Source organism: Nelumbo nucifera, chromosome 4, assembly GCF_055504915.1.
Source record: "Nelumbo nucifera cultivar China Antique chromosome 4, China Antique-T2T, whole genome shotgun sequence".
Lineage (NCBI taxonomy): Eukaryota > Viridiplantae > Streptophyta > Magnoliopsida > Proteales > Nelumbonaceae > Nelumbo > Nelumbo nucifera.
Genome location: NC_142652.1, coordinates 18,348,192 through 18,373,577, shown reverse-complemented (window position 1 = coordinate 18,373,577; position 25,386 = coordinate 18,348,192). Strand labels below are relative to the sequence as shown.

At 39.7% G+C, this 25,386-nt stretch overlaps 1 protein-coding gene across 1 annotated transcript; it reads left to right on the top strand.

Moving 5' to 3' along the window:
* The first annotated feature begins 19,572 nt into the window (after positions 1–19,572).
* Positions 19,573–23,684, top strand: LOC104598075 (phosphate transporter PHO1 homolog 3-like). The gene is made up of 12 exons (XM_010259974.3): positions 19,573–20,359; positions 20,483–20,819; positions 20,925–20,973; positions 21,067–21,138; positions 21,328–21,457; positions 21,601–21,721; positions 21,935–22,193; positions 22,298–22,402; positions 22,506–22,700; positions 22,792–23,070; positions 23,166–23,302; positions 23,433–23,684. Exons 1-12 carry the CDS (start codon positions 19,774–19,776, stop codon positions 23,545–23,547), a joined length of 2,385 nt encoding a protein of 794 aa, XP_010258276.1. The 5' UTR covers positions 19,573–19,773; the 3' UTR covers positions 23,548–23,684.
* Positions 23,685–25,386: the final 1,702 nt, after the last annotated feature.

Below are 25,386 nucleotides of genomic sequence, written 5' to 3'. Positions count from 1 at the left end.
AAGGGCATGCTGGTTGATGATAATATGTTATAGACTTATATCCCAAATTAAAACGGTTCTGTTTACTTTTGTCACAATAGCCACGTGGCAAAAAAGAATAATAAAATAATACACAGAGAAAGTAAGGTGCAATGGTGGAACCTGGAGGGGTCAATGGCTCATGGGCTCATGGCAGTCCTCAGTGTGATGGATTATTTTGAAATTGCAATGGGTCATGGGCTCATGGCATTGTTAAACTAGTTTTCATATTTTTTCTTTAATTTCCCTTTTCTTTCACGACCTAGTAAAAATTTAAAAACAATTTTTTGCTTATATTAAATTAATATAATTATCTGAAAAAAGAATGTATCCCAAGCTTCCCGCGTCGCATCTCATCCGTCCATCATATATTATATACCAACCCAAGCCCACCCTAAATTAAACCCGACACAAATCGGAATGGCCTTGAACGTGTGTGGGCTTTGACAGATTTACTTTGGCCTGGGTGGGTTTTTTGGGCTTCGAAGTCTTTTCAATTTTACCTCTCATTTTTGGGCTTTGTAATCCAATTTTGAGATGGAAAAAAAGAAATTCATGTGGGCTGGATGTGTCTCAACTCTGGATCTCCTACCCATAAACTCTTGCCACACACTGTGCATTTGGGATTTGGGAACATCTCACCGTAAATGACAAGAGAGATATTTTGAGGAGTATTCTACTATGTCTATTCTTTTCAAACCTGGACAATGGAGATGGACCACAAAACTGAAAACCATATATGGCTTTGACTAAATTTCTTCTTATGGGATTAGTCACCTGTATGATTCTTAGACTATCCGCCAGAATTTTCGCTGCATCTCCATTGACTGGTTATCCTCCCAGATTTATTCTTGGCAGAGCAGCTAAGCAAACTGCAGGTTGGTTGTAAATGTTTATTAGCAAAGGCATTCATCCATTATGCAAGTTTACAATACTGTGCCTCCCTAATTCCCATATTCTATGATACGGAAACATGTTTTACAGTACTAGTAGTAATATTGTAAAAGTGTTTCCTTGGCTGTAAATGTTGTACTTACAGCTTTGTAATGTTTCACTTTGTCATTACTGTATCTGGGTTCATCATTGTTTTGTGAAAATAAGAGTGGTCATAACAAAGCCACAAGTGCAACATTTACAGTCCCAGGTGTAGCTTGAGGTAACAATACCGTAAAACAACTTAATTCTGTAAAAATGCTCAAATGTAAATAGAAATGGAAGCTATGTCACAGCACTCTCTCACTCAATTTCCATACAATTTGATGCGTGTTTCAGCAGCTCCCTACTGGCAGGTAAGTCGGATGCCTGGCTGAAGAGTTTCTAGCCGGAAGGTGGCTCTGACACTTAGCTGAATAGTTCCTAGTTAGAAGGTGGCTCGGACTCTTAGCTGAACAGTTCTTAACTGGAAAGTGGCTCTGACGCCTAACTGAACAATGACAAGTTGTATAGTTTACTAGGGCGACCTGCAAGGAAACAGTGTCAGAGTGCCCGGGTTTCTTTACCCAGGGTGGGCACTCCGATGCTTAAGTCAACGAATCCGAGATTTTTTGAGAGAGCTAAAAGCGAAAGAAATAAGAGAGCTGTGAGAGCTAAATTGCGCATGTACCTTGTGAGGTTGGAGGTGAGGCCTATATATAGGCGTTGTTTGGCGTGGGCTTCATGCATCGCGTCCTAGATCTCCGGGTGACGTGCCTAACTAGTCCAAAGTCCCCGGAGGTAGTCATGCACGTAGGCTAGTCTGTGTGCCTTATTCGATTTCCTCTGAAACATTCGATGTGGGAACCAACTTCCGAGAGACCCGAGAGTGGCGTGATGCATGCAAAATTGGTTGGCGAGCATGTCTCGTAGGTCGCCACCTAAACCTCAATCAGGTCAGCAAGCCCTCAAGGGAGGTCGCTCCTCTCGTCGAGCTCACTTTGGTCGATACTAACGAGGTACCACAGGTCGGCCCTAGACGAGGTGTTGCTAGCCACCCTGAGTTGTGGACGAGATCGTTAGCTAGGTTTCCACTGGGTCAATGGAGGTAGGTCGCCAGGTTGACGGTAGAGGCAAGTCAACAAGTCGGCGGAGGCAATTCGCCAGGTTGACGGTTGAGGCAGGTCGTTAGGTCAACGATGGAGGCAGGTCGCCAGGTCGGCGATGGAGGTAGGTTGCCAAGTCGGCGGAGGTAGGTCACCAAATGGGACTCCATCATTTTGGCTAAGGCAAGTCATCGCCTATGTGGTGTCGGGATGTCATCTAGCTGTTCCGAAATGCAATGTGTCATGATGTTAGTGGAGGGTCAAATCTACCCTCATCACTATTCTATTGCTTATCCTCAAAGGTCTAATGAAATACGACATTCTATAGGATATATATACCTCATGGTTGAATATCAAGTCTAATAACTAATGGGTGAATTGCTGAAATCTCCCTTGAACTTTTTGGCATAGTTGCAAATAGATTCCTTTTGGTAGAATCCTCTAAATGAAAATGCTCAAAATATTCATATAATTATTTGACCAAAATGTTTATTTTTCAAGTTTTCTCTACACATGAATTTTTACTTCAAACCCTTCCAATCTCTTTTCTGAAATTGATTTATTTTCTAAATTTACCTTTAAATCAATGGCTCAAAGCTAAAGTTGCAACTTTAAATTTTCTCTCTCTATGTTTTCATAAAGTTTATTATTTTTTAAATAAAAACTAGCCTCAATAGTTATTACATAGATATTTTAGACATTTTTATTCCTCTTTTTATAAAATTCTAACAAAAAGGATCTACTTGAAACTGTATCAAAAAATTTAAGAAAAACGATTGCAATTACAAAACTACAAAATTTTAGCAATGATCCAAAACTTTAGAAAAGGTTTCATAATTTACTTATAACCAATTGGCCTATCTAAGAAAACCTTTTGATTGGAATTATTGTGGACCTGTGGTGGGTAGTCTATTAGAAAACATGAAAAGGGATGTCACTACTTAAAAGCAAGTTGGGTTCCAGTCCATTAAAATTAGGTCTCAAAAATGTATGATCTGTATCGATAAAGAAGGAAAAATAAAAATATCTTCCCCTGTTCATTGAGTTCAAATCTGCGCCCCATCCGCTCTCGCCCCACAAATGTCCCACACGCCCGTAGTGTGCCATCTGTCCCCCCCCCCCCCCCCAACTTGCTTTCAATCCTTTTTTTTGGATTGGCAGCATATACCGCTGTTTGATTCTGGTTCACTGAGGTGTTCTTTTGGGGATTCCCGCTGCAAGGTTTTCGGAGAGGAAATCCACACAAGGAGGGATTGTCGAGGAATGCGGTCGGGCCTTGATTTGCAAAAATTCCAATATGAGGGATTTTTCCGGTAAGGTTGTTATGCCTCAGATTGAAGCTCACCATCATCGGCAATCTCCCAAGTGATGCCGGGATCTCGTCGGAGAAATTATTGAAGGACAGGTTTAGAGTTCTAGAGAGCGATTTTAAGTCACCAATGATGGAGTGCGATCCGGATACTCCTAGCTGGAAGATGATCAGGACACTAGTCGCGTGGTGAGCTAGACTAAGCTGCAAGATAAAAGATCAGAGAACCCGGGGTGGCTGGCCCGGCGAGGTCACTCCGATGCTTAAATCAGTACTATATTATGGATGCGAGTTGAATGTTTGAATGCTAGAGTGCTAGTGAGCAAAGAATAGTGTGTACCTTCGCCCTGAGGATTGATGCCCTTATATAGTTGAGTAGTCGTGAATCTTTCAAAAAGGCTCTGGGATCTCTGGGCTGCATAGATAAGATCCGTAAGATCTGTTCCGTTTCCGAAGGAGAACAATGCGCCAGTTGATAAGGTTTATCACTTCCCTTCGATTCGAGCGGAGTGAGGATGAACTCTGTTATTAGTTGTCGTGATCCCAGGAGATTCGGAATCCGTTGGGAAAGTTTCTGGAGTTGATTACGTGGTGCTCCGGCTCTTTGATCCCGAACTGGAAACTCGGATCTTTGGCCCCGAACTAAATTAGGTGACGAGGTGCCTTTATAGCGAGGTGCTCAAGGCCCCAAACTCCCGAGCTACTGGCGAGGCTCCCTTGCTGAGTTGTGACCCTAGTGGTTGATCGTGTCCACGTGTACCTTGGTCGCTAGGTCAGGCCAAATCACCCCTCATCAATTGCCCCCCACTCCCTGTGCCAGGGGTCGTAACCCTGATGCGGGGAGTTCACGGTCAGCGCAAGGAGGTTGGCCCGATTTCTTCTTGGTTCACCTCTTATGGTCGGACTGATGTAACTCATGTGGCTCAGTGGAAAAAACCAAGTCGCGTGTCGAGGACGTGTGGACTCGATGCGGTTTGTAAACTCCGCGGACACCAAAAACTGCGCTCAACCAAAATCTTTCCTCGAGGGGAGTGCTGCCGGTTTTCACGAGAGTCGTAGGATCACATCGATCTGAACCATCAGTTCCCAGATATGGTGGCTATAAATAGGGGGACTCAGGTTCCCTTTCCTTCATCCTTCAAAGTACATTCGAGAGTTGAGGTCACGCATCCATTCTTCAGCTCAAGTCTTGTATCCGGGGTAGTTCGCTTCCTCTTTCGTCTTTCGGTGAGTACGCCTTGTTAGTTACTTCTGCTTATCCGTTCGCTTGAGAGTGTGCCACCGAGGTGAAGTTTTGCTGAATCCCCATCTCGGCACACCAGTTTTGAAACTTAATATCTTCGAACTGCTTCCCATTGTCGGATATCAGCACTCGGGGTAGTCTGAAGCGGCATACTATGATTCTCTAGAAGAAATTCTGTATGTTACGAGATGTGATGGTTACCAGGGGTTCTGCTTCCACCCACTTTGTAAAATAATCTACTGCTACAACCAAGAACCTCCTCTGCCCTGTTGTTGGCGGGAAAGGACCGAGAATGTCGGTTCCCCACTGCACGAAGGGCCACGGGCCGGTAAGGTATTTCAAATCAGCAGCAGGTCGGTGGTGGATATTGGCATGCCTCTGACATCTATCGCACTTCTTGACGAGCTCAAGTGCATCCGCCTTCATTGTGGGCCAATAATAGCCCTGCCTTAACACTTTCTATGCGAGGGCTCTGCCCCCCAAGTGTCCACCGCACAAGCCTTCATGGGTGTCGTGAAGTACGAGCTCAGCTTTTGAGGGTCGTAGGCAGTGCAGGTAGGGGTGCATGAAGGATCTCCTGTACAATCGTCTATCTATGAGGACGTACTTGGATGACTGATGCTCTACCATCCGAGCCGCATTGCATTCTGCAGGTAGGGTCCCATGGAGCAGATAATTCGCAAGCGGGAATGTTGAGCCGAGGTAAGTCCTCTATGTACACAGTTCACATAGTATTGTCACTCGTGCTTGCTAGACGTGATAAGGGATCAACCTCAGTGTTCTCGGGCCTCAGAATTTGCCTGATAGAGCAGGAGATGAAGTTATAAAGGATCTCTCTAACTTTGGCCAAGTAAGCTACCATAGTTGGGTCGCGGGCTTTGTGATCGCTAGTGACTTGGTTGACCACTAGTTGTGAATCGCTGCATACGATGAGGTGCTTTGCTTTCATTTCCCTTACTAGGTTCAGCCCGGCAATCAGCGCTTCATACTTTGCCTCGTTGTTCGACGCCTCGGATCCGAACCAGAAAGCTCGGTCATACAGTATCAGTCCTGCACTGCTTCCCCGCTGGTTGGATGAGCTGTCAACGTGGAGTAAGCTCGGTCAATTCGGGGGTCGTTGCGCCGAACGTGCACTCTACTACGAAGTCTGCCAAGACCTGGGCTTTGATTGCTGGTCGTGGCTCCAACTAGATATCGTATTCGCTCAGCTCAATGGACCACTTCGTTAATCTTCCAGAAACCTCAGGCTTAAGAAAAATCTGCCTTAGGGGTCTGTTGGTGAGAACAACGATAGTGTGGGCCTGGAAATATGGGCGTAGTTTTTGGGCTGCTATGAGCAGCGCGTATGCTAGTTTTTTGATCTCCGGATACCTAGTCTCTGCATCCTGCAAAGCTTTACTAACACAGTAGATGGGTCGTTGGACCAGATCTACTTCTTTGATCAGTACCGAACTAACTACTTAGTCGCTCACAGAGAGGTATAGTTTTAACATGTCCCCTTCTTCAGGTCGAGTTAAAACTAGTGCGGTACTTAGGTATCTTTTCAGCTCGTCAAAGGCAAGCTGACACTCTTCAGTCCATTCGAAGTTCTTGCTCTTTTTTATAGCTTTAAAGAAGGGTATGCATCGGTCTACCGATTTAGACATGAAGCGGCTTAGGGCAGCTATTCGGCCAATTAGCCTCTGGACTTCTTTATTTTCCAGGGTTCATATCTAGGATTGCCTTTATTTTTTCTAGGTTGGTCTCGATGCCACATCGACTGACTATATAGCCTAGGAATTTACCTGAAGTGACTCCGAAGACGCATTTATTCGGATTCAATTTCATATTATATTTTCTTAAAATTTAAAAAACATCATTTAAATCATTCAACAAAGAGTTCGAAAACCGGGTCTTCACGACCATGTCATCAACGTAACATTCTACTTTATTGCTGATCAACGGCTGAAAAAACTTTGTTTACAAGGCGTTGGAATGTTTACCTAGCATTTTTCAATCCAAAGGGCATGACCTTGTAACAATATAGCCCGAGCTCAGTTATGAAAGCGGTCTTGTCTTCGTCAACAGGATCCATCCTAATCTGGTTGTAACTGGAATAGGCGTCCAGAAAACTCAGCAACTCGTGCCCTGAGGTCGCGTCCACTAAGCGGTCAATCTTGGGTAGCGGAAAGCAGTCTTTTAGGCAGACTCTGTTCAGGTCGGTGTAGTCGACGCACATGCGCCACTTGCCATTGGCCTTCTTCACCAGAACTGGGTTGGCCACCCATCTCGGGTAATGGACTGGTATGTGGTTCATTGATCGAGGCACCGATCTGAAGAGTTCTGGCCAGTTCGGCGATAGAGACTGGTATGTGGATTGTTTCTTCTTTCAGGGCAGCTCGCTCGTTGGTATACTCCGTTGGTTGCTTAAGTTCGACGTCCTCTACTAGCTTTGTCTTTCCTTTCAAAGCGGCCATGTAACACTTGCGGGATCTGAGCTGGTCACCTCACACGACCTCCACTCTGTAGTCAGTTGGGAACTTCATCGCTAGGTAGTAAGTGGACACTATCGCATGCAAAGCGTGCATGATAGGCCGACCTACTATCGCATTATAGGGGGAGGGAGTCGTAACCACCAAGAATGTGTGCTCAAATCGTACGATGTTCGGCCACATGCCTGCCTCCACGGGTACTGTGACTCGACCACATGCCTGCCTCGCCGCAAAACCCTATCAAGGGTGTATCTTCCAGTTTCAGGTCGCTCTGTTGTAACTATAATTTACCGAAGGTCTCCTTAAAGAGTATGTCTTTTGAACTGCATGAGTATGCTAAGATGCGTTTCACGTCGAAGTCATTGATCCTTAGCTTCACTACTAAAGCATCATCATGCGGGTATTGGATCCCGCGCGCGTCATCCTCTGTAAAGTAGATCGGTTCTTCGAGCCGAGGTTGCTTTGGCGGGTTTACGCTTTCGTTCTCCAATTTGCGAACTGAGGTCCTCCCAGCTGCTGATGTACATCCCGCAATGATGGACCCACCTGCGATCATATTGATCACTCCGCGAACTGGCCTCTCCTCTGGTAGGTGTCGAGGTGGCTGCTCATTCTGCCTGCTAGTCTTGGGGGCATTCCTCCTCTGGTCCCCCTGTTGGTCTGTCTGTCGGTCTGCCTGCCCCCTCTCTTCTTGCAGAATGTAATTCTTCAGGTACCCATGATGGATAAGTTCCTCGATCTCATCGCGGAGATTCCTACAATTTTCCGTACTGTGTCCATGATCTCGGTGGAAATGGCAATAGAAATTTGGGTTTCTTGTTGTCGGGTCTCCCCTCAGCCTAGGAGGCCATTTGACGGAGGCATCCTTAATAGCCATTAAGATCTCTCCTCACTTAGCATTCAAAGGTGTATAGTTTGTTCTCTCCACGGGGTGGGTCCTGGAACACCGACCTGACTTGTGCCCACGCGAAGGGGATCGACTTCTTGACTTGCTTCTTCCCCTACTCGGGGACTTGCTCTTCTTTCTTTTCTGCCCACCGTTGCTCGTCCCTTCATTCTCTTTCTTCCCCTTTTCCGTCGATGGATTGTCAGTCTTCTAGTTAATCTCCTCCTCGATCCCGACGAACTGGTCTACCATAGGAATTCGGTGATATCTTTTGGTTTGTTGGCTACTACGTGCCACTTGAACTCTTTATGGGTGATTCTTTTCTTTGCCACAGTGAGCCGCACCGCTGGATCGAGGTCTAGTATCTGGAGGCAAGTATCGTTGAAGCGTTTTATGTAGCTTCTGATTGGTTCTCTTTCCCTCTGAACCACGTTTAGAAGGCTTTCTTGCGACTTCGGACATTTCTTGCTAGTAATGAAATGCGCAATGAACAGATCGACAAATTGTGCCTAGATTTTGATGGAGCCCGACGCGAGGTTTCGATACCAGGTTCGAACTACTCCCTTGAACGTGATGGAGAAGGCCACACACATGCAAGATTTGTTAGCCCCAGCTAGGTGCATCTGAGACTGAAAGAAATCCACGTGATCATTGGAGTCAAATGACCCGTCATACTTATCTAATGGGGGTACCTTGAAGTCTTTAGACATCGGGTTGCTAGGAGCTCGGGAGACAGAGCAGATGATCGGTAAAGCAAGGGAGGCGTAGTCTTTGTCGCCGTCGAGCTCACTTCTTCCTTTTCTTTAGTTCACTCTGCTTGTTGGCTTGGCTTCGTTGGTAGATTGTTTTTGGTCGAGGAGCAACGTGTCTCACGGCGTCGCCGTTGCTGCTTCTTCCCCGGCTCAACGTTGGTGTTGCTGACCTCGATCTGATCTAGTATCTCGGCATCATTACGGACATTGTCGCGAGGTGGATCCTAGTTCCTTCTTGCCGAGTTCTCCTGGTCATGGAGTTCACACTGACTATCACAAGGCACCGAGGGGTCCTGCCTCGAGTTCGCACGTCGAGCTCCGGGCTGGTTGTTATCTCCTCATGATCCGTTGTTTTCTTGCTGGGAGTGTTGCGGCGGATTGGCCCTGTCGAGCTGACTATCCTCAGGCCTATTTCTAAAATTTCCTTGTGAGACTAGAAGAATGTGATGATCATCTCTCCTTCCACGAGGTGAAGCCTGACCCCTGGGAAGAACCGGCACCTACGAGGTCCCCTCACCCCGATGGGGGGATCGGTGGACATTCTGGCTAATTCCAGGCCGATTCTGGTTCTAGCCCTGGCGCAACCCTGGGTGCTGGGGTGGAATTAGCTGTTGGTTCGACTGCAGTGGTGGGAACTGTTGCTAATATTGCTGGTACAGGTAGTACTATTGATATTGTTGAAACTGTTGGACTTGCTGCATCTGGATTTGTATCGTCCGGATGCACTGAACGAGGTCATGAAATTGGGAGTGCTCGATTCCAAGGGGGACCACGGATTTCTTAGAGAAAGTTACGCCCACCGAGGGAAGCGGGACGCTCACTTGTGTAGTGCCCTATGGTACGGACAGTGACAAGACCCCTGAAGCTGTAAGGGGAATTGTAAATTGGCCGATGCATATCGTAGGACCTTGGGGGAAGGTTGATTACTGATCTTGCCCCTCGGTGACATTCATCTCGATGCTTTTCCCGGTGTTGTTGGAAGGATCCATTGAGATAAATCGGAAGCTAGAACTGCAACTGAGATTGGGATGACATTTTGACCGGTTCCCATAGACGGTGCCAATTGATGGAGCATGATCTGGATACTCCTAGCTGGAAGATGATTTGGACACTAGTCGTGTGGTGAGCTAAACCAAACTGCAAGATAAATGATTAGAGAACCTGGGGTGGCTAGCCCGGTGAGGTCGCTCCGATGCTTAAGTCAGTACTATATTATGGATGCGAGCTAAATGTTTGAATGCTAGAGTGCTAGTGAGCAAAGAATCGCGCATACTTTTGCCTTGAGGATTGATGCCATTATATAGTTGAGTAGTCGTGAATCTTACGAAAAGGCTCCGGGATCTCCGAGCTGCATAGATAAGATCCGTAAGATCCATTCCGTTTTCCAGAGGAAAACAATGCACCAGTTGATAAGGTTTATCACTTTCTTTCGATTCGGGCGGAGTGAGGATGAGCTCTGTTATTAGTTGTCGTGATTCCAGGAGATTCGGAATCCGTTGGGAAAGTTTATGGAGTTAGATTACGTGGTGCTCCGGTTATTTGATCCCAAACCGGAAACTCGATTCTTTGGCCCCGAACTGAATTAGGTGCCGAGATGCCTTTATGGCAAGGTTCTCAAGGCCCCGAACTCCCGACTACTAGTGAGGCTCCCTTACTAAGTTGTCTCCGCCGGGATAGTTCCATTGAATTCGTTCAATGACGGATCGAGCTTAACCAAGTTCTCCGGCTTGGGCCAAATTCCATCAGGAATCTCTCCAGAAAACTTGTTCCTGGCCAGAACAAGCCGCTGCAACTGACGGCATTTACTCAGGTCTCTGGGAATGGATCCTGAAAGCGAATTTTGAGAAAGATCGAGGTTCTGAAGCCGAGGAAGATTGCAAGTCGAAGGGGGAAGCGGACCAGAGAGGTTATTACCGTAAAGAAAGATGCTGCGGAGGGACGTAGCGTTGAAGAGCTGAAGGGGTATAGAACCGTAAAACCTGTTTCCGTGGAGGTTGAGACGTCGAAGAAAGACGAGAGTACCGAGCTCAGACGGAATGTACCCTTGGAGATTCAGTCCGGAGAGGGAGATTCCGACGACACGAGGACCGGAGAATCCAGTAACGTTGATACAAGAAATTCCGGACCAGTTGCATGGGTCAGTGTCCTGTTCGTTCCAGTTGGAAAAGGCGGAGGCATGCGACGTTTGATTAACGACAGACTAAAGCGAGAAGGGAGAAACCGTCGGGAGATAGAGAAAAGGTAAGATTAAGGGCGTGGAGCTGCAGAATGAGAAAGAAGAGTAGAAAGAGCTTCATTTGGTGTTCGATTCTGCAGAGGATAATATTGAAAAGTCAAGAGTCTCAGCGTTTCAAGTTTCCCAGAGAGAGAGAGAGAACCAAACTTCTACGACGACGACGGCGCAGCTCTGGCCTGTGTGTGTGCTGTGCTGGTGGCATTTAACGCATAAAAAAGAGAAAACAGAGAGATTTGATTGCTGGGTCCCACTTGTCGCCAGAGTTCTCTTCTCCTTCTCCGGCACCGGCGATCTACAACGAAAATATCAGAAGAAAAAATAAGAAATATGTAAAAAAGGTGAGTTGGAGAATACCGCCGGTTGTCGTTGTAGATAGCCGGTGCTAGAGAAGGAGAGTTTTTGAGGGGTAACGGGAGGGGCTAACGGACGTCCCGTTAACCCCGCACGCGCTACAAGAGGAAGCCGTGTGAAGGAACAGATGGCGCACTACGGGCGTATGGGGCATTTGTGGGGCGAGAGCAGGTGGGGCGCAGATTTGAATTCCTGTTCGTTACAGTCATAGTCAAGCCCATTATCACTTCTTTCTCATTTTAATTAATTAGATAGATGTGACTTGTTTCCGCTTTCTGTTAAAGGAATTAAAAAATGGCGAGGCTAAAAGCAGTCCAGATTAAAAATGGCGAGGTTGGAATTAAAAAAGGAATTAATTAGATTAGATGTACTGATAATAACGCCTCACATAGTCACATCACATGGATGCTATGTGAGATGTTGGATAATTGAATAAGTGGGTGTCATTATCGGTTACACCGCCCCTAACACACCCATTAAATGCAAATAATTTGCCTGGCTAAAAAAAATTAAGGAGAAATACGGATAAGTCCAATTCAGATTTTTGATTTCTACTGCAGATCTACAAACATTTAAAATGATAATAATTCACATTCTATGCACCATCGTCTGCTCGTAAATTGGCATCAATTTCGAGCTAATACCTATTTCAAAAGTATTCTGTGCCAGTAAATCCTGACCCCTCGGCTGAACCGTCTTTCTTCCAAAAAAAAGATATAATATCTCATTAACCCCTTATATTTGCATCTGTTTACATTTCGAATTCTGTCTAAAGTATATTTTTTGAATTAGGATATGCTCCTCACACTGAATTCACAGTTACATCCCATCGTGTATTAGGAACATTTCCTCATAAATGATAATTACGAGTATTGGCGATGTTCTTAATGTGTGGCTAGGATATAGTGTGATGAGTATATCCGAACTCCTGTTGTTTGAGTCTGATCTCTTGGGAGTAAAAACTCTCTACACATAACATTTAGCTACACATTAGAAATATCTCTCGTACATGTTTGCTAACTTCATAGGGAGAGATGTTCTCAATGTGTGGTTGGATTTCCATGTTTTCAGAGTGTGTATAGTGTTTTGCCTGTAGGGAATCTTGTTGCTTATCATCCTTGCGGATCTTGATTTGAAATGGTGGAATCTATGCTGATATGGCTGCAAATAGAGAATGCAGATTCTCCCCACACGAACTCATCGCATGTTGCAGTTACATATTGGGAACATCTCCCATGAATGACAACATAGGACATATTTCCGGTAGGGGTGTCAATCAATTGGTTTTGGTTTGGATCTAATCCGATCCAAACCTTATTAAATCAGATTTGGATGGTCCATTATAATTATTGGATTGGGTCAATCCAAAATAAAATGGTTCCATATTCTTATTGGTTTGAATTAGACCTAAACCAAATTTCCAATAATCCAATCATGAGGCCAAACCTTTGTCCAATTTGAAATCAATCAAAACTGAAAACAACATAAAATCACTTCTATGCAAGTACTTTTATGAAAGCACTTTTACGAAAACATTTTTATAAAAGCACTTTTATAAAAGTACTTTTATGAAAAGTACTTTTATGAAAAGTACTTTTATGAAAAGTACTTTTATGAAAAGTACTTTTATGAAAGCACTTTTACAAAAGAACTTTTATAGAAGTAGTTTTATAAAATCACTTTAATAAGAGCACTTTTACAAAAGTACTTTTACACGAAAGCACTTTTACAAAAAAACTTTATAGAAGTGCTTTTATGAAGGCACTTTTATAGAAGTACTTTTATAAAAACACTTTTGTGAAAGCACTTTTATGGAAGCACTTTTAGAAAATCACTTTTATGAAAGAACTTTACGAAAGCACTTTTACAAAAGTACTTTTATGAAAACACTTTTATAAAAACACTTCTATGGAAGTACTTTTACAAAAGTACTTCTACAAAAATACTTTTATAAGTCTATGAAGTACTTTTCAAAAAAAAAAAAAACTTTTCTGAAGTACTTTTATAAAAACACTTCTACGAAAGTACTTTTATAAAAACACTTCTACAAAAGTACTTTTATAAAACTACTTTTACAAAAGCACTTTTTATGAAAGTACTTTTACAAAAGCACTTCTACAAAAGTACTTTTATAAATGTCTATGGAAGTACTTTTTGAAAAGTGCTTTTACAAAAACACTTTTCTAAAGTACTTTCAATAAATTTTATGAAAATATTTTTATCAAAGTATTTTTGTAAAAGTGCTTTTATATAATTTTTGATATTTTATTCGGTTTGGATTGGATTGGGTCTAGTCCATTTATAAATGGACTCACATTGGACTGGATCGGGTTGGACCAAATTGGTCCAATTGACACTTCTAGTTTCCAATGTGCCACTGTAATGTGCTATGGAGTTGATGTAGGGGTGATGGGATTCTCTACAAAGCGAAAACTTTACACACAATGGAAAAGCATGGAGACCGAACCATCCCCCCACAACATCCCACACCACATCCCCACCTTGTATTGGGAACATCTCCCAATGATTACATCATCATTTCTGGTATTATCATCGGTAGATGTTCCCCATACATGGTGGGGATGTGGTGTGTGACATTGTGAGGGGCTGATTTGAACTTGAAAGCATGGGAATCTTGCTGTATATTGAAAACATTTCCCCATAAATTTAACATAAATGTAGAGAAATTCCCAATGTATGGTTGGATACTATGTAAGCAGAATTTTGCTTAATAGGAGAGGAAATGCTATATGGGGAGTCAATCAAAACTTTCAAATAGATTAGATTTGAATTTTATCCACCGAATTCATATTGAAACATTGATGGGATTAAGATAATATATATATATATATATATATATATATATATATATATAATATATTAAAACAAAGCGGTCAAGAAATTTTCTCTTTTTTTCTTTTTTTTTTAATTTTTTTATTCAATGTCATTTTCGAAACAACCAATGAGATGCACTTTCCCAATAACCTAAATAATCTCCCCCTAAAATTTTTCCTAAACTAACTCCCCCACTTTCTCCAAAATTATCTCTAATTCCTATTTATCCTCTCCTCAACTTTTTATCTATATCTATCTAAAGAAAGTTTGGATTAAAAAATTTAAGAATTATTTAAATATTCTAATAAAATCATATAATAACTTTAAAAGAGTTATTAAAAACACAAAAAAAAATATATTTTTACAAAATATATCACAAAATTATATACTAACAATTTAAATTCTGTTTTTCCGGATTATCAATTTAAATTTTATTCAAATAATAAAAACTTAACATTAAAAAATAAAATCTTATTTAAATATTTCAATAAATAAACAAATATTATAAATATATAAATAACTATATAACAAAATATTTAGTAATATGTAATAGCTTTAAATAAATAAAATTCAAATAACAAAAAACTTTAAATATTTTACATATTAAATAAATATTTAATATAACCAGATTTTAAATAGTTAAAATAGCGAAATATGTAATAAATTCAAAAAAAATCATCAAAGTAGAAAAATAATTATAACATAGTATTGAAATTAATAATAATTTAATATCTTATAAAATAAAAAATGAAATTACGTATTAATATTAGAAATTATAATTTAATGCATTATTAAATTCAGTAAATAACAACAAATTTTAAATATTTTACATATTATTTAAATATTTAAATAACTAAATATTTAACATAACTAGATTTTAAATAGTTAAAATAACGAAATTATGTAATAAATTAAAAAAAAAAATTCTTAAAAGTAGAAAAATAATTATAGCATAATATTGAAATTAACAAGAATTCAATATCTTACAAAATTAATAATAAAATTATGTAATAATAGTATAAATTATAATTTTATGGATTATTGAATTTATAAATAATTAATATTTTAAAATTTAAATACTTTACATATTATTTTAGTAGTTAAGTAACTAAATATTTTAAATAAAAAATATTTAACATAACTAGATTTTAAATTAGTTAAAATAAAGAATTTATGTAATAAATTAAAGACAATATGAAAAATAGAAATACAATTATAACATAATATTGAAAATAATAATAATTTAATATTTTACAAAATTAATAATTAAATAACTTTAATAATAATTTAATATTTTACAAAATTAATAATTAAATAACTTTAATAATAATTTAATATTTTTACATAATATTTTAAGTAACTAATTTCACTTATATCAATTAATAATTCGAGAAAATAACTTTCACAAAAATTATTATTTATTAATAATTTTAAACTCTTAATATTTATTTATTAGATGATTATATATTCTAATATTAATATTTATTGTTTTTTGTGATAAATGTATTTTCAGTATAATTATGTATGAATTTATTTTTGTTTTGTTATTTATCAAAAAACTTTCAATAACTATTGGAGATTAAATTATTATTATTGAAATTTTTAAATTTTGTTTATTGTACTTATTGTATTTATTGTATTTTTTATATAGATTATTGATTAATATTTTTTATAGATTATACTATTATTTGAGTTTATACTATTTATTGACTAATTTAATATATTTTTAGTACTTATTGTATTTTTTTCATTATTAATATATTTTTCAACAATTGTGTATTTTCGCTATAAATTTTCAACAATGATTGGAGATGAAAATGTTGTTATTTATCAAAGATGATACTATTAATTTATCTGAAATTATGAGTGTTCATGAATTGGTTTGGTTCGGCTGTAGGTTGTTTTGCCAACCAAATTGACCTGATCAGTTGAAATCGATTGACCATTTGTGAAAACAGATCCACTCAAGTTGTATCAGTTTGGGTTGATTTTTTGGTTTGGTCAGTTGGTTCAAAAGATTTAAACTTGAAAGTTAAATTTAAATTTTAAAAGTTATAGCACAATTGTTAAAAAATAAATTTATGATATAAAACATTTTAGACTAAGAAGTATGGGAAATTTCCCACTTTTTTATATTTAAAATATAAAATATTAATATATATCAATGGTCAAGTCATCCGATTTTGTCCGATTTAAGAATGGACAAAGCAAAACTGATCCAATATGGTTAGGTCAAGTTGATCGGGTTGGTCGGTTTCATCAATTTAATGAATAAACCTAATTGAAATTAATTATTGTTATTTTTGTATTATAAAAAAATTATTAGAAGTAGTATATAAAATATGAATAATTATTAATTATTTATAAATTTGAAAATATAAAATAGTTGTATACTCTTCTGTAGGGGTATCAATTGGACTGGATTTGGTTCAATCCGATCCAATCCAATGTGAGTCCATTACGAATGGACCTGGTCTAATCCAGTCCAATGAATATTTTGGACCATTTTGGACTAGTCCAGAGACTGTCCAATTTGTTCAAATTCCTATTAATTTAGATTGGTTTTAGCTCAAACATGGTCCATTGACACCTATGTTCTTATTTTCTATCAATGGACTAGATATTGGCTCAATCCAATATAAATTCATTATGGACGGACCAAGTCCAATCCATTATATCATATTGGTCTGTCCAGTCCGTCCAAATTCAATATGTCTTATTGGTCCGTCCAATCCATCCAAATGGATTTTGATTTGGACGGATCCAACCCAAAACCGGTCCATTGATACTCCTACTCTTATGTGTTTCTATTAGGGTCATTTAGTAGAACACACCTTAGAGTTTTACATATTTACTTAAACCTATCTTATAGTTTTCATTTTAATAAAATATCTCATATATTTTACAACTTATTTACTTAATCAACATTTCATTAAGGAGTGTTTGTTTTGCCATTAGAGTTATGATTGTTTATTCCAAAAATACCTTTATTACTTTTTTGTACAGAAAACAAATTTGACCAAATATAGCCAATAATGATTGCCTGTGTATTATTAAGAGCAAAAATGATATTTTTTATTTTTATTTTCTTTTGATAAAATTTATTTAAATAAACATTAAGGACAATACTATCATTTTGCAGTATCTAATGGAAGAATTGATTAAATCTATAGTAAATTATAAGTAGTATTTTAGTAAAATAGATAAATTTTAGTAAATCTATAAGTGTTTTAGTAAGTGACCTTTTCTATGTATTAAACAATGATAAGACTAATGGTTGAAATGAATGATTTATTGCTTTGTCCATATTGTAAATTAACAGCCGGGCCCGCACAGACGGTGTGTGATGGCTTTTGCCGGGCCAACGACAAAGCGGTATAATGGTTGCGTTCAAACAAAGGCTGCTGAGGCCAGAGGCTGCTGAGGCCAGAGGCTGCTGAGGCCAGAGAGTGAACTCCACTGACCTGACCAATAGAAGGTCGAATAGTCTATATTGCTACCATTTCCTCACGCGGCAGCACTAAGTAAATTGTCATGCTTTGACCATTCAATTCGAATTCATTTTGTCGTGTGCTGGAATGCTTTTGAGCTTTGATTATTGCAGTACAATTTTGTCCCTTTTACTATTTAGAGGTGCAATTGACCTTGCTGACAAGGACCGACGTTGGCGACCATGCAGGTTCATCCCCTCGAGAAACGACTAAATCCGTAAGGATGGGCTCAATGAAACAAGATACTTCTGATAACTTACCTTAGGAATAGGCCCGGGCCTACTAAGAAAAGAAAAAAGGATCCCTTTTTATTAAGGGGATGTTTGGGACCGGTGCATTTCATGATCATTTCGTTTTTGCTGATGTGATGTATTACGTGTGTTATATTATATCAGCAAATAAATGGAATCGGGAAAAAAACAATATTTGGTAGTTTTGTATTTTAAAATAACGTTTTAGTAATAATTAATTTTGTGATTTAGGACAGGAGGTTTGTTGAAACACCAAATTTTTGGTTTCTGAATCGCCTAAATAATCCTCATCACCCCGACGACATGGTATATTAATGAAATTTGAATAAATTGATTACTTTTTGAGATGTCATACAATTATGTAAATCACTTTGATTAATCAACTTGCATTCCTTTTTTTTTTGTATTTCTCAAAAAAATATGAAACTAATCACTTATAAATGAGAGCCCACTTGTGAAACAGAAGGGTCCTGAAATGCACCGATCCCAAGCATCCCCTAATTAGTCTCAATTCTATCGTTCTGATAATTATATATGTGAAAGCCCGTATAGATTACAAGGATCATGGTTTTTAAAAATGAACCAGTGACCGAATCGTTCAGGGGTTCGGTTATTGGTTCGAATGGTTCGATCGTTCGATTCAAATGGTTGGTCCATTTTGATAAAAAAATAAAAAAAATTAAAAAATTGGAAAACGGTCAAAACCATTCGAACGGTTCGAACGATTAACTGGCCAGTTCAGCGGTTTGCTGACCAAAATCAACGATTTTGATAAAATAAATGGTTTTAGAAGAAAACGGAACCGATCAGATGACCAATTCCCGATTTTTCCGGTCCGGTCCGGTTTTGAAAACAGTGACAAGGATAAGGTACTGTAGTGTGTAAACAGTAAAAGTTAATATTGCGCTTGGGTGGGGTCACAATACCCAAGGCCTCCACCCTAATGTTAGCCAAGCTTTTGTTTTGGGTTGGGTTCAGGCTAACTTGGGCCAATTGCGTTCTCAAACAGTGGCCACATGGCAAACATAAAAGGAATTTCTTCTACAAATAAATTTTTACAGAAAAGGTCAAGGTGCGTTATATCTGTCCATGGTCATTGTACAAATGGGCTGATCTTCTATCAGATGGATGGCCGGATCTGTAATTTCCATGTGAGCGAAGAAACAGCTTTTATCGTGAAGAAGTCAAAAAATGCAAGCAATTGCTAGTAGCTCTATAGTCTATAAAGCTCAGAAGTATCTTGTGGTTACGTGTTCATTTCTAGTTCACGTATGCCCTGTATCCACATTAATATAAACCAAATCGTTAAATGGTGCATATATTTTATTATTAATTTAAATTTAAAAAAAGAGGCAGCATAAAATAAAAGTGCTAATTAAATTTAACATTTTTACTCGACCAATCCAATTTCATCCGGATCGTCGAACGAACTGATTTCAGCGCCCTACAGACGATGGAATTGAATGAGTTGCAGTTGAAACATCACTCCATCGGTTAGGCTAATTTGGTTCAATAATACGGAAGTCATTGCATTAACGTCATCTGCCGCTTGAAGTTGAACCTCCGTGCTGTTTTGTCAACATACATGACCAGGTCTTCGTTCAGGTTGAGCCACCCAACTTTTTCAACCATGAAAAGGAGAGCTGATCAGCTCAAAACCCTGCTTCTCGACGCCTCCCATTTTATTATATATCCTTCTCCAACAATACCCTTCTCTCATAGCAGTTTTACGTGTTCATGTTTATCCTCTCTTACCCTCGATCGCCCACCTGTGAGAGTAGCAGAGCAGAAAGTCGATGAAGTTAGCCTATTGAATAAGTGTCTTCAATTTCTTTTCTTTTGCATTCCATCCATCCATCCGTCAAATAGTTCATAGAAACATTGGTTCTTTCGCAGCAGAAACAGGAAAAAGATGAAGTTCGGGAAGGAGTTTGCCTCCCAAATGGTCCCAGAGTGGCAGGAGGCCTACATGGACTACGATTATCTCAAGACTTTACTAAAAGATATTCAACGTTTCAAGGAAAGAACTAGGCCTCCGGCAAGCGCCCGGCCTGGATTAAACCGTATGTCGACAATGTACAGAGCCTTCAGCGGCCTAACGCAAAGGTACAACAACCTCAAGAGCCCCATCCACAGGGACGTTGAAGATCAAGTGATACTTGTGAAATCGGTTCAGGAGGGATCAGACGGCTATTATAAGTCTAATTTTCTCATGTCCACCGATGAAGGTGGAGAGTACGAGCTCGTCTACTTCAAAAGGCTTGACGACGAACTGAACAAGGTAAACAAGTTTTACAAGTCCAGAGTGGAGGAGGTGATGAAGGAGGCGGACATGCTGAACAAACAGATGGATGCACTGATAGGATTCCGGATTAAGGTGGAAAATCCCCCGGCGGGGATGCTCGATGGGTCAGCCGAGATGGCTCGTCTTGCTTCTGATATTGCTACCTCTGCGGCGGCGGTGACGGCCTCCACCCCATCTGGCGCTAGAGCCAGCAGTAAGTGCCTCCCTGTTTCAATTCCCATTGGTCGGTCTAACTAGATGACCCCAAATCTGACCCGTTTATCAATTGCTAAAAGTTTTTTAAGATTAACTTTGTCATCTGATGTTCAATCTGCAGCAAAGCACATGGGTGCAATACAAGAAGTCGAGCTGAGCAACAGAGAGGGTTCAGACGATTCCGGTGGGTACAATGAAATCAGAACCATCAATAATACTGTACATGAAGTGAAACCCAACAAAAAGAAAGCCAGTAGACCAGCTCCATTAGATGTTCTTAACCGTGTAAACATAAACAACACACTCGAGACCCCGCGCTCCACCATAAAAGGCTTCCTCAAGGTTTCCAAAAACACAGATTTGAGTTTCAGTAAAGAGAATCTGAAGAAAATTGAACAACAACTGAAGCGAGCGTTTGCCGAATTCTATCAGAAGCTTCGGCTTCTAAAAAGCTACAGGTAGCGAATAATAGATGGATATATGATATATAATTCCATTTAAGTGTTTTCCTCTTACCTTTTAACCATTTAAGTGATGATCATCATTTTTAATGAATGAACCAGCTTTATGAATCTCTTGGCATTCTCGAAGATAATGAAGAAATATGACAAGGTCACATTCCCACTCTACTGCCAAAATTTTATTGCTTTCTGTTAACTTCTGGTTAAGAACCTCTGTTTCACTCCCATTTCCCAATTGTTGCAGATTACTTCACGTGGTGCATCAAAAGCTTACCTGAACATGGTGGACACGTCCTATTTCGGCAGCTCCGATGAGGTGAGGCTTAAGTATAATGCAATCTATCTGAGTATTAGAATGGTTTCTGCACTTGCATTTGTTACCTAATGATATACTTTTCAAGCAGCTTCATGTTTTAAGAACAGGGCCTTGTTGACGTTTACATTGTCTGATTACCTAATTTTCCATCAAACTGGACTTAATCTTGCTTTTTCTTTGGCCCTGTAGGTTACTAGGGTCATGGAGAGGGTTGAGGCCACATTCATCAAGCACTTCTCCAACTCAAACCGTACAAAAGGAATACGCTTCTTAAGACCAAAAGCAAAGAAAGAAAGGCATAGAGTTACATTTTCCATGGGTAAGATTTGTTGCCTTGTACCAATTAGGATCCAAATACAGTTAAAACCTACAATTGAGAGAGAGAGAGAGAGAGAGGAAGAATTTATTTGCCATCCTGATCTTTGGTTATTTCTGAATTCTCTGTTTCTGGTTATTTCTTAGGTTTTTTTGCTGGTTGCACAGCAGCTCTACTGGTGGCTCTTATTTTAATTATCCGTGCTCGAAAGATTCTAGACAAGGATGGGAGTACACAGTACATGGAAAATTTGTTTCCACTTTACAGGTAAGTCAGAAATACTTCAAAATGTTCAGTAACTCATTTTGGGGAGTTTCCAGTGTCATGGTGCAGAAATATTGCAGGCAGTAATTCTGCACCACGCTTGGTTCACGAGATGATCTACTGTACTGATCATTGATTCGGGCACATCCCTTTTTTTCACAAAGGGGCAAGCTTCTCATCTCATCTCATCTCAATTTTTTTCCACCTTTCTTGCAGCTTGTTTGGATTCATTGTCCTGCACATGATAATGTATGCTGTCAATATCTACTTCTGGAGACGCTACCGTGTGAATTATCCATTTATATTTGGATTCAAGCCAGGAACAGAGTTGGGCTTCCGTGAAGTTTCCCTAGTCAGCACGGTTCTTGGGGCACTAGCACTCGGCAGTGTTCTCTCAAACCTGGACATGGAGATGGATCCAAAAACTAAAGACTACAAGGCTTTCACTGAACTGCTCCCTCTGGGATTACTCACTGTACGATTTCTTAGACCCACCCAGAATTTTCTCTGCATCTCTAACTCATAAAAAGCATATGTATATATATATATATATTAACTAGTGAATCTTTCTGTGTGTAGCTCATAATTGTGATCTTATTTTGCCCCTTCAACATCATATATCGCTCAAGTCGCTACTTCCTCCTACAATGTGCATTCCATTGTCTTTGTGCTCCTCTGTACAAGGTACATGATCAAGAGAGAGTTAATTTGGACACAGAATCATATGGGAATTGTTCCGTGATGAATCCATTGAATATTAATTTAACCTCCTTTAATTCTTCTACAGGTTAGCCTCCCGGATTTTTTCTTGGCAGATCAGCTAACCAGCCAGGTCCAAGCCATTAGAAGCCTGGAGTTCTATATCTGCTACTATGGTTGGGGAGACTACAAACACAGAATCAACACTTGTAAAACAAGTGGAGTGTACAACACTTTCTATTTCATTATAGCAGTGATACCTTATTGGTCCCGCTTCCTTCAAGTAGGTTCAGACTCTCCTTTCCATACAGTACTCAAGCTCTGTAGTCCATCTTAATATGTTTGAGCTCAGCATAGTTTCTTGTGTGCTGTAGTGTCTTCGACGTTTGTACGAAGAAAGGGACCCAATGCAGGGATACAACGGGCTGAAATACTTCTCAACAATCGTGGCCGTTGTTATGAGGACAGCTTACGGTCTAGACAAGGGAAAGGGTTGGAGGGTGATGGCCGGGATCACGTCGGCCATTGCAGCAATCACTAGCACATACTGGGACCTTGTTGTCGATTGGGGGCTTCTACAGCGCCAATCTAAGAATCGTTGGTTGAGAGACAAGCTCCTGATCAAACAAAAAAGCGTATACTTCGTAGCCATGGTGAGTAAGAAAGAAGTTTGGTGGTGAGAATTAATTAGTTTGTTTCACTGTTATTTTTCCAAGAACCCAATTAATCTTAAGAAGTTTCATTGCAGATACTGAATATCTTGCTGAGATTTGCATGGTTGCAAACGGTGTTGGACTTTAAGGTGTCATTCCTACACAGAGAAGCTTTGATTGCAATAGTCGCAAGCCTGGAGATCATTCGTCGTGGCATTTGGAATTTCTTCAGGTACCATGAAGGCTGTCTTGTTGTTCAATTGTCTAAATGCTCCTGTTTTATTTTTATTTTTTTGGAAGTGTTGAAGTAGTTAGTAGTTTGTTTTAAATTGCTGATGAGAATCCGACTATTGGTTGATCAGGTTGGAGAATGAACATTTGAATAATGTGGGAAAATACCGTGCATTCAAGTCAGTACCTCTCCCTTTCAACTACGATGAAAATGATGATGATGACGAGGAAGAGAAAGACGAGTAAGCATGCATTTGCATGAATGAGAATGGCAGAATAAGGAAACGATATGTACTTACTTCACACTACAACAATTTCTATCTGCCAAATTTTTGTAAAAATTATCAAATACAACTAATATATTGAATTGCAGCGAGTTCAAATGCATTGTTTCTCAATTGCAGCAAAAAAAACAAAAAGGTTTTTGAATGGATGTAGGTACTGGCTGCTCTTAATCTATTGCAGCAGTTGGTTTGTTTCAGCAGAGACGTGGATTCGATTTCTGCAATCAATGACTTTGGGGAGGGTGTTATAATAAAGGTGTTAAACAGGTCAAGCCCCATGACACAATCACACAACCCCTGGGGCCGGGCTGTGCTGAGGATTTTTGGCCCATGGGTTGTGTTAGCCTGCAGCGTGTGTAGCTCGTGCTGGCACAATCCACAGCCCAACCCAACATATCATTTAATCATTTTATTATAACATTTATTGTATGAATTGATTATTTATATAAAATAATTTTTTAAGATGAATTTTTTTTTCAACTTTTTATTGCAATAATTGAATATGCCATTTTTCCTTCAAATTTTCATTATTTTTAGAATTTTTAGAATTTTTGATTTTTTGTAATGAAACTAAAAGAAAGAAAGAAAATGAAATAATACAGACCAGCCAGCCTAAGGCCTATGGGCCACGGGCCCAGGCTTGTGCTGGGCTCCACCCCCAACCTGTGTGGACCATGCCGGCATGGCCTGCTATAGTGTGAGCGGCATAAAAATGTGGGTAATGCTGGCTCAGGAAGGTTCGCATTATATCACTAGTTATTAGTGTAGTGCTACACTATTCAAACAGCCCCTGTGGAGGATTCGGGTGTTTCACTAAGACTGTGTTTGGTTTGAAAGAAAAGGAAAGTTTAAGAAACCTATAGGAACCTTGTATGGGTTTTCCTAATTTTTTCTTTCTTTTCCTTCAAACCAAACAGAGCCTAAAAGGAAAATCTATGATGCAGGAAAGACATGAAATCGGAAGAGTTTTGACCAATCAAAACCCACCCATGAATTTTGATAAATAACACCTAATTGGCCATCACATTTATGATTCTAGTTAACTGGTTAGATATTTTTCAGATATCATATCTTTTCCATATCGTAATTGAACCCTTCACCAAAATACCAAATAAAAAAAAAAAGTATTGCAGGATGGATTCTTCTTCTCAAAAGAACTGTTAGTAATGTTATTTCATTATTGATTAAAAAAGAAAAAAAAGGTTATGCCATTATTGAATGAAGATGATCGGGTCATTCAACGAATGTACTTTGGTCATCGTAAGCAGAATTGAATATCTTGGTTATGTTTGGTTCCATGGGCGTTAATTGGGAAAAGATCGTCACATCAGCACCATATAGGTATTGGCATTTATTGTATATGAAACCATTATTTGGTTTCACCGTTCATCAAATAAACAATAAAGAACGAAAACATTTTGATTTATATGTGATGGTGGGCAATCCGGCTGGTCCTAGCTGTCAACGACCTTGCCTCTGAACGGAACTACAGGGAACCTGAAACGGAGAAGATGAGGAAGCTCCAGGGGGAACCCGGTATGAATGCTCCGAAGTTCAAGTTAGAATTCTTCAAAGGAAAGATAAAACCAGATGACGCAAAGTTTGCATACCTTGTTCTTGGGGGGTAGGGAGCCTTTTATAACCACCTCGCACACTCACTTCTAAGCTTCTGTCAGATCGGGTATGATTATTTCTGAACTCTTGCCAGTTCGGATGTCATCTCCTCTGGCTGGGCAGAACCACCACTGCTCCCTTTGTCGGAGCCGTCTCTGCGGCTGGTGACGACGGTGGTAGGTGGCGG